The 9,293-nt window shown below is 41.5% G+C and overlaps 1 protein-coding gene across 8 annotated transcripts in view; it reads left to right on the top strand.

The window, feature by feature from the left end:
- The first annotated feature begins 2,364 nt into the window (after nt 1-2,364).
- Nucleotides 2,365-9,293, top strand: part of USP45 (ubiquitin specific peptidase 45) — a 71,592-nt gene continuing 64,663 nt past the window's right edge. For 7 of the 8 annotated variants that reach the window (XR_014147820.1, XR_014147819.1, XM_006730215.3 and 4 more), the window contains exons 1-2: nt 2,365-2,454; nt 7,431-7,540. Coding sequence is in view for 6 of the 8 variants with exons in the window: in XM_006730215.3 (XP_006730278.1) it covers nt 7,441-7,540 (100 nt within the window). In the remaining 2 variants the exon portion in view is untranslated. The other variant, XM_081828702.1, reaches the window with a different exon arrangement.

Here is a 9,293-nt window from a genome sequence, read left to right as displayed (position 1 = left end):
GCAAACAAACAAACAAGTAAATAAATAAATAAATAAATAAAATCTTGGACAAAGACACTGAGAGTTGAGCTTGCTTTTTCTTCTGGATTATTTTTTAAGGAGAGACAAAGCTTAAAAGTGGAAAGTAGAAAATATACCAAAGATGAAATTTAAAGATTTTTTTTAAAAAAGATTTTATTGATTTATTTTTGAGAGGGAGAAAATGACCGGGGGGCGGGGAGCGGGGGGTAGGGGCAGAGGCAGAAGCAGGCTCCCCATGGAGCAGGGAGCCCCAGGCGCTGCTCCATCCCAGGACACTGGGATCACGACCTGAGCGGAAGGCAAACGCTTAACCGGCCTGAGCCACCCCGGTGCCGAAATTTAAATATTTAAAGTAAATAAATTTTTCCAACTTACTTTATAACAGGATTCTTGTAGATTAATTTAAAGCAAACTGCATAGACGCTTTTCTAAGAACTGCTCTTAACTCCAATAGCTGGTACAACTAATGTCAGTATTAAAATAATCTCATGCTGTCATCTTTCCCCCACAACTTTGATATTTGACTATAACTGACCATAGTTTGTCATAGTTAGGCCCAACTATTTTATAAAATGTGTTAGTTTGCAACTGCTACTGTAACAAATTACCACAAATTTACTGGCTTCGAGCAATATAAATTTATTATGTACAGTTCTGCAGGCGTCAGCAAGCCTGTGTTCCTTCTGAAGGCTCTAGGGCAGAATTTCTTTTCTTGCCTTCTTCATCTACTAGAAGCTGCTGGCATTCCTTGCCCATCTTCAAAGCCAGCAGTTTAGCATCTTCAAATCTCTAACGCTGACTTCTGCTTCTGTTGTCACATCCCTTGCTCTTCCTCTGACCCTCTGCCTCCCTTTTATAAAGACCTTAGTGATAACTTGGGCTACTTGGATGATCCAGGATAATTTCCCTTGCTCAAGATCCTTAATTTAATCATATTTGCAAAGTCCTTTTGCCATGTAATTAATGTAACATGATCACAGGTTCCAGGAATTAGAACACCTTTGCGGGCGGGGAGTGTCATTCACTTTACCACATAAAGTTTATTATTACTGTGGTTCATTTCCTTATTTTATTTATTTATTATTTTTTAAAGATTTTATTTATTTGTTTGACAGAGAGAGACACAGTGAGAGAGGGAACACAAAGCAGGGGGAGTGGCAGAGGAAGAAGCAGGCTTCCCACCGAGCAGGGAGCCCGATGCAGGCTTGATCCCAGGACCCCGGGATCATGACCTGAGCCGAAGGCAGAACGCTTAACGACTGAGCCACCCAGGCGCCCCTCATTTCCTTATTTTAAATGTATTCTCAATTTGGTCCCCCAATATAATGAAAGCTATATTTAACTGCAAATTAATTTATAATGGAAAATTTTAAAATTAATTTCTAAATGATATTATTAAAGTGTGTGTCCAAGGAATAATTTAATTAAGCAGTTTAAAATTATTCAGTTTTCAAGAATTTATTTTATTTATTTATTTATTTTTAAAGATTTTATTTATTTGACAGACAGCACAAGCAGGGGGAGCTGCAGGCAGAGGGAAGAAAAAATTTCACCTACTCCAAAACATTACTTATCCCTATATCTAGCACAGTAACTGGCATATTTGTACTTAGTTATATTTGTTGAATGAATGGTTTCCATAAATACAATGTAAACACCTAATGACCTCCTTTGCCAAGTTCTGTACATAGAAATAATGCTATTTCGCAAGAAATGAATTAGAGATTTTACTGGAAAATCAGAGTTTTTGGTTTATCTCTGGTATCTTAGACTCTTAATCCAAGGTTCTATCATAAGGCCACCTGCCTCCTGCCTGAAGAGTTGTGAAAGATTACAAAGCTCGTAGGACTTACCCATAATTAGAGTTGATGTTTGCAATATCATTAAGATATTTTCAAACCGACTATTTTTACTAAACATGAGTGTGCAGACCACTTTAACGGATAATCGAGCTTCGAAGAGGTATAGGTCAAGAAATTTCCTGTCTAGTAAGTAAGCGAGGACAGGTAAGCCAATAATGAAAAAAATGCAAGATTACATGACAAATGTCAGATGTGACTTTACTGCACAGAAGAGTGTGACAGAGGGAAGTCGGAAGCTATCCTTTCAGGCCCTCACCAACAAGTGGGACTTAAGCCCGACTCCGGGAAGACCTGAGCTGCGTACTCAGACAATAGCCTCGAGTCTGTTGCTATTATTCTAAGATTAGTCTGGCCTACCCGGCTCTGCAGACCTACAAAACGCAGGCGCGACGCGAGCTGGCCCCGCCCTGTCCACGCCCCACTCCGGTGCGCCACCGTCATTGGGACGGCCTCAAACCCCACCCCGGATGTGGGCGGGCACACGAGGCCTCGCTCGCCTCTGCCGACCGGGAGGTCGGCCGCACAGGCGCAGTCTCTTCTAGTTGTAGACGCAGCTGTTCTGCCACGCGTGGTGAGTCCGGACTGCGGTGCCGGAGTGGCCGCAGTGTCTCGGTCTTCGCTTCCTCTACCCCAACCCCCTGTGGCAGGACGGGCCTGGAGAGAGGCCTGTTACGCGCCCCCGTCTTTCCGATCCCGGGGGGCTCCAGGCGGTCAACGGGGGCCGCGTGAGTGCGGACAGATTGGGCGCCGGCGGCGGAACCGGGGTTGTTTGGGCGGGAGGGGTCCGCAGGGAGGGACCCGAGTCTCCGCTTTATCTGGAAGCAGGCGCTCCCCCCCCACCCCACCCCCCGCCGACACCCTTCCCGCCTCCCTCCCGCGCTCTCTTCTCACTACCCGTTTTCTCTTGAGAAACTTGGGAAGCTATTGTTAGTGACTGGAGGGTAGTATTAGGAGCCCTGGAGAAGGGCTGCCGGGGTCCAAGTCTCCATCCACCACTTACTGGCTCCGGGACCTCTGCAAGTCACTTAATCTCTGTGTGTCTCAGTTTCAAGTGTAAAATGGGGGAAGTAATAGTAACCTGTCTCATAAGGTGGTTGTGAGAATTACGTGAGGTAGTATCTTTTAAGTGCTGAGAGCCGAGCGTGATGCACAGCAAAAGTATGTAAGTGCTGTTCATCTTTTTGAGTCTGGTACTAAAAGGAGAGTGTGTCCTTCCTCTCCCCACGCCGAAAATAATTGCCCAAGAGTCCAAGGGTAGGGAAAAAAAATTTTTTTTTCTTTTTTGAGACTATGAGCTTTTGTTTGTATGGTATGTTTTTTAAAAAATCAAACATTAATAAACAACTTAGTTGTACATCCTACAGCAGAGAAAAGACAGATGTTAGAGTAATACTGAAGTTGAAAACTGAAAAGTTTTATTTGGGAAACCACATGAAAAAAAGGGCCAGAACTTATTTGTCCTGAAAAGAATTAACATATCAAGTCTGAGACTGCTATCCTTAGAAAGTTCTGCTTGCAAGGCTACACCTTGTTTGGCATCTGGAAACAGTATAGTTTATGCTGTACACTATGGTTTATGCTGAAGTTACCAGCCTCCAGGAAAAACCCGGTCCTGTGAGTCTGTAATGAGCTTCCCTGGGCACAGACATTGCTGGATTTTCCTTATTGGGGGAAAGAGTGTGCTCTGTTTGACCCTGTCTGGCTGGAAGAGAACATAAAGAAGCCTGCACATGGATTCCTGCAAACTTCACTTGTGTCTTTTTCCATTACGCTCATGTTGTATGTCCATACTGCATTGCCTTAATACAAGTTAGCCATGAGTACAACCACGTGCTGAATCCTGTGAGTCCTTCCAGTGAATCTCCAAATACGTGGGTGGTCGTGGAACTCCCCAGACACAATACTGGTGATAGAAACTACTTGAAGCTCCAGTAATTAGATTTTGTCTCTTTTTGCTTAAAAAGGGAAAGAAAAAGAAAGCTATACAGATAAGTAATTGCTAAATAGTGGGTTACTGTCCAAAATTATTTCTGTGTTTAGATATAGTGCATGTGTCAGAAAAATCACTGGAAATTGACTACATTGCCAAGTTAAGTTTGAGTCTCTGTCGTTTACAGCCCTTTTATAGATTGTAGGTGAAATACCTGGGGTTTTTTGTTTTTTGTTTTTAATTCTGCAAGCACTATCTATGTGTTGATGTCTATCTTTATTAAGAGGTTATCTGTGAAGCTGGGGAAGGTATGGCCAGTTTCTCTTGAGCCATTTTTCCTGGATTCTTTTAGTTATGCCTGTATTTTCAGGACATCAAGTTGAAAGAGTTGGAGGTAAGTCTGTAAGTTTGGGGATGGAAAGATCAGATTTGCCTTCTGATTATATCTTTTTTCCCTCAGTAAAGTAGAAGACTAGATGCTATTTTGAGAAGTAGGGAGATGGAGGAGTTAGAGGTTTAGAAGAGTGAGAAAGGTTGCACATGGCTGTGTGTGTGAGTAGTAGGTAAGTACGTTTTCCAGGAAGTGTAGTAGATAATGGCAAGTCTTGATCCATTTGACGTTGAGATTGTGATTATGAATTTAGTGGACCCAGTCTGCTTTCTTACAAGATTTTCTCCAGCCTGTTTGGATACAGACATGCAGAAAGTGGTTAATTGGGTTCATTTAGGTTTGGGGTTTTGTTAGGGAGATGATGTGGTAGTCGTTAAGGCTGTGCACACATATTTTGTTCTTTCAATGTACATGGTAAGGTTGCACTCTTTTGTACACACGCCACATCCCATTCCCTTACCCCCGTGTCTACTTGAGGTTAAATGTGTTATAGGACTTGCTTGGGCTGGTAAAATGACAGACATCATTTCCAAGTGAAGCTTTAAGAACCAGCACTCCATTTGCTACTTCCCTATCTCCCTGCCTTGCTATAGTGATCGTGGAAGCACTTGGTGAGATGCAGCCTCTTGCCAGCCTGGGCACTAAAGGTGAATAGGAGTGGCTGTAGAGGCAAAGCTGGAAGAACTCGAATTTGTGATTAGGGAACAGAATTCTTGAATTAGTGATTTTGCAAGGTAGAACTATAGGGTAAGTGGGTGAGGAAGTTTGGAGAGAAAAGGCAGTCAGAAATGAAGTGGTCAAGGAACTCAGAGGCCTCGTGCATCTCTAACCCTGAAGGCCATAATTTGTTGCCGCTCTGTTCAAGAGTGATGACCCCTGGAATTAAAGAAATGGCTCTTAAAATGGTAAATTAAAAAGCTTCCATATGTGGAATATAGTATAACTGAATCAAGATTCAGAATTTATTTATTCATTTTTAAAGATTTATGTATTTTAGAGAGAGAAAGCATGTACATGAGCACAGGGAGGGGCAGAGGAAGAGGGAGAGAATCTCAAACTGCTGAGCGTGGAGCCTGATACAGGGCTGGATCCCATGACCCTGAGATCATGACCTCAGCCAAAATCAAGAATCAGCCACTGAACCAACTGAGCCACCCAGGTGCCCCAAGATTCAGAATTTATTATTGAGTTGAAAGATTTCCACCTTGATCAATAAAAGCAAATAAACAAAGAGCCATGAAAATTTCAGTGTAGCTTAGCCATAGAACAGATGATATTAGGTAGGATTTAGGCTAAACTTTAACAGTGGTTTAAAAAAAAAAGCTTAATTTTTTATCTAAAATCTTAACAATTAACTTTGGGTTTTTAAAAAAATATAAAGGACAGAGGTAAGTAACACCTTGAAGAAAGAGACAAATTAAGTGTGGGACATTATACAATGTTGCTATTGAAAGTGTGGTCTGGGGGCGCCTGGGTGGCTCAGTTGGTTAAGCGACTGCCTTCGGCTCAGGTCGTGATCCTGGAGTCCCCGGTTTGAGTCCCACATCGGGCTCCCTGCTCAGCGGGAGTCTGCTTCTCCCTCTGACCCTCCCCCTCTCATGCTCTCTCTCTCAAATAAATAAATAAAAAAATCTTTAAAAAAAAAAAAAAAACCTGCAGGAGAAAATTATTTAAAAAAAAAAAGAAAGTGTGGTCTGTGGGAGCACCTGGGTGGCTCATTTGGTTGAGCGTCCAATTCTTGGTTTCGGCTTGGGTCATGATCTCAGGGTCCTGAGATCGAGCCCCCTGTTGGGACTCCACACTCTGCGGGGATTCTGCTTGAGATTCTCTCCCTCTCCCTCTACTTCTCCCCCTGCTCGTGTGTGCTCTCTCTCTAAAATAAATAAACCTAAATCTTAAAAAACAAAACAAAACAAAAAAAACATGTGGTCTATGGACTCACAGCAATGGCTTTCCAGTGGGAGCTTGGTAGACAGGCAGAACCTCAGGTCCTGTGCCAGACTTGCTGAATCGAAATCCACATTTTAACAAGATCTTTAAGGTGACTCAAATGTACTGTCCTGATCTTTTAAAAAAAGCCAGTGTCTTGGGCCGCCAGGGTGGCTCAGTCGTTAAGCGTTTGCCTTCGGCTCAGGTCATGATCCCAGAGTCCTGGGATCGAGCCCCGCATCGGGCTCCCTGCTTGGTGGGAAACCTGCTTCTTCCTCTCCCACTCCCCCTGTTTGTGTTCCCTCTCTCTCTCTCTCTAGAGGTAAATAAATAAATAAATAAATAAATAAAATCTTAAAAAAAAAAGCCAGTGTCTTAGGAAAGTATAAGATGGGAAGAACAGTTTCTGGATTAAAAGATGCTAACAATTAACGTGACATAACCAATACAAAGTGCAAACCTTGACTGAATCTTGATTTTTAAAAAAACAGTATGGAAGATAATTTTGGGTCAGCTGAAGAGGCTAGAATATGATGGAATATCAGAATAGGGAATTATTGTTAATTTTCTTAGATGTGATAATGTGATTATTCTTAAAAAAGATACAGGCTCTTTGCAACTTTGAAATAGTTCAGCAAAAACAAATATACTCACATACATGTATATATGTCTCTCTGTACACACTGATATTTAGATAAAACAAATAGGGCAAAATGTTCTAGATGTGGAATCTAGGTAGTAAGTATATGGTTGTTTATTATATGTTCTTTTAACTTTTGTGGAAGTTTAAATTTTTTCGTAATAAAAAAGTGGGGAAAAACCCCAGAAGAAATGCAGTAGTTTAAAACAATTTTTTTCTTTCTCAGTTGTTCAGTGCTAGGTCATACGGTGCGGGTAGGCTGGCTCTGCTGTGCTGGGCACATGGCTTCCATCCCTGGTCCATTGTGGCCTTTCCAGCTTCTACTGTTTCCTAGCTAGTGGGACGGGAGAAAGGGCAAGGGGAGCACATGACCCGGAAGCAGCACTTATTCCCTTGATCAAACCTTTCGTTTTTTCATCCACCTGGACATCATGTATCTAGGGAGTAGTTGGTAAAAGTCAAATGTAATGTGCATTTATATATTGGTTTAACCAAGATTTCTTTGGTTTCACCTGATGTTCTCTTCTTCTGTTGATGTACTAGGGCCCAACTAAAATGGAAGTCATTTCTGTTTTAATATACATTAAGTAAAATACCTAAAATTTTAATTTTGAGGATTAAAGTGTATTCATTTCCCCCTACCCCCAACCTTTTCAGTAAATAACAGATGCGGGTGAAAGAACCTTCCAAAGCTTTGCCTGAGAAAGCCAAAAGGAGGAAAAGACCTGCTATACCTCGTGATGAAGACTCTTCAGACGACATTGCTGGTAAATTGTGATATCTGGCGTCCTGAATGGTGTTGTAGAAAATAACCATATATGTTTTTAATCAATAAGTCCTTTGCTTTTTATTTTCACTATTTTCTGCATGAACTTTAAAATCAGCTTGTCTAGTTCCAAAACATCCTGTTGATGTTTTTATTGAGATTTTGCTTAGTTTATAAAGTAACTTAGATTTGGCATCTTTTTGTTGTTTTCCATTTCTCATGACCTGTTAAAGCCAGGCCTTTAAGCCTGGAAGATGACTGGGGAGCTGGCCTCAGGCTTGCTTTTCTCTGGAACTTCATGCCTTCTGTTTCAGCTTTTCTGAGGATTTTCCTCCTTTCTCACCAGTTCAGCTCTCCATTTAAAAAGACATTTTTAATTTTTATTTCCATTTTTGAGTGTTTTTAACTTGGATAGTGTTTCAGAGTAGTTAGATTGTTGTATTGAAGGAAGTCTGAATTATATCTTTAAACATTTGTTTTATTCTTTGAAATTATTTTTTTCAGGGATTCTGATGATTGTTTTTTTTTTTTTCTTAATCTTATTTATTTATTTGACAGAGAGAGACACAGCAAGAGAGGGAACACAAGCAGGGGGAGTGGGAGAGGGAGAAGCAGGCTTCCTGCCGAGCAGGGAGCCCGATGCGGGGCTCGATCCCAGGACCCTGGGATCATGACCTGAGCCGAAAGCAGGCGCTTAACGACTGAGCCACCCAGGCGCCCCGATTCTGACGATTCTTATGTTAGCTCTTCCTTGCCTGTCTTCTAGTTATTTTTTCTCAAATTGTCTAAAACTCCTACTTCCTTTTCATTTTGCTTGGTCTTTTCCTTTTTATCGTTTACAGTGTTTTCTGCAGTGTCTTTTTCACCATATGCCCTTTTTAGTTTTGTCATCCTTTTTGTGGTTTTTATTTATTTTTTCCTCCATTTCTTTCCTGAGCTCTGCCAGTCACTTCCTCCTGTTTTGCCACCTCATGCTGGAGCATTTGCTTCTGTTTTGTATTTTTATTTCATGGCAGTGATTTCTGTGCCATTTGTTTTTCCTTTTTCTTATACTGGATAGAATTTATGGCTTTGATTTTTCTTTGTTTTCTCATTCTTTAACGTAGGGTCACCTTTCTTGGACCAGTTAGTTTTAGAATATTTGTGTAAGAAGGAGGGCCAGAGCACTGTCAAGACCAGCTGGAGTTTTGAGTGTGAGCTCAGTTAGCCTTTACTTCTTTCCACCCAACAAGATTAGGCAGCCCTGGGGTTTTTTCAGAACCCGAAGGATCTTTTCTCGCTGCCTTAGAGACAAGACTGTTTCCGGCAAATTTGGCTTGTTTGTTTCTCACTTAGTGAATTAGAAATTGCCTTCTTTTGCTTCTTTTTTTTTTTTAATATATTTTTTTCTATTTATTTATTTATTCGATGTAGTGTTCCATGATTCATTGTTTGCGTATAACACCCAGTGCTCTATTCAATACATGCCCTCTTTAATACCCATCACCAGGCTAACCGATCTCCCCACCCCCCCTCCCCTCCAGAACCCTCAGTTTGTATCTCAGAGTCCATAGTCTCTCGTGGTTCGTCTCCCCCTCCGATTTCCCCCCCTTCATTTTTCCCTTCCTACTATCTTGTTCTTTTTTTTTTTTTTTAACATATAATGTATTATTTGTTTCAGAGGTACAGGTCTGTGATTCATCAGTCTTACACAATTCACAGCGCTTACCAGAGCACATACCCTCCCCAGTGTCTATCACCCAGCCACCCCATCC

The sequence above is a fragment of the Leptonychotes weddellii genome, chromosome 8 (genome assembly GCF_054177405.1).
Source record: "Leptonychotes weddellii isolate Sample4059 chromosome 8, ASM5417740v2, whole genome shotgun sequence".
NCBI lineage: Eukaryota > Metazoa > Chordata > Mammalia > Carnivora > Phocidae > Leptonychotes > Leptonychotes weddellii.
The sequence above is the reverse complement of the archived record's forward strand: the minus strand, read 5'-3'. Positions and strand labels throughout refer to the sequence as shown.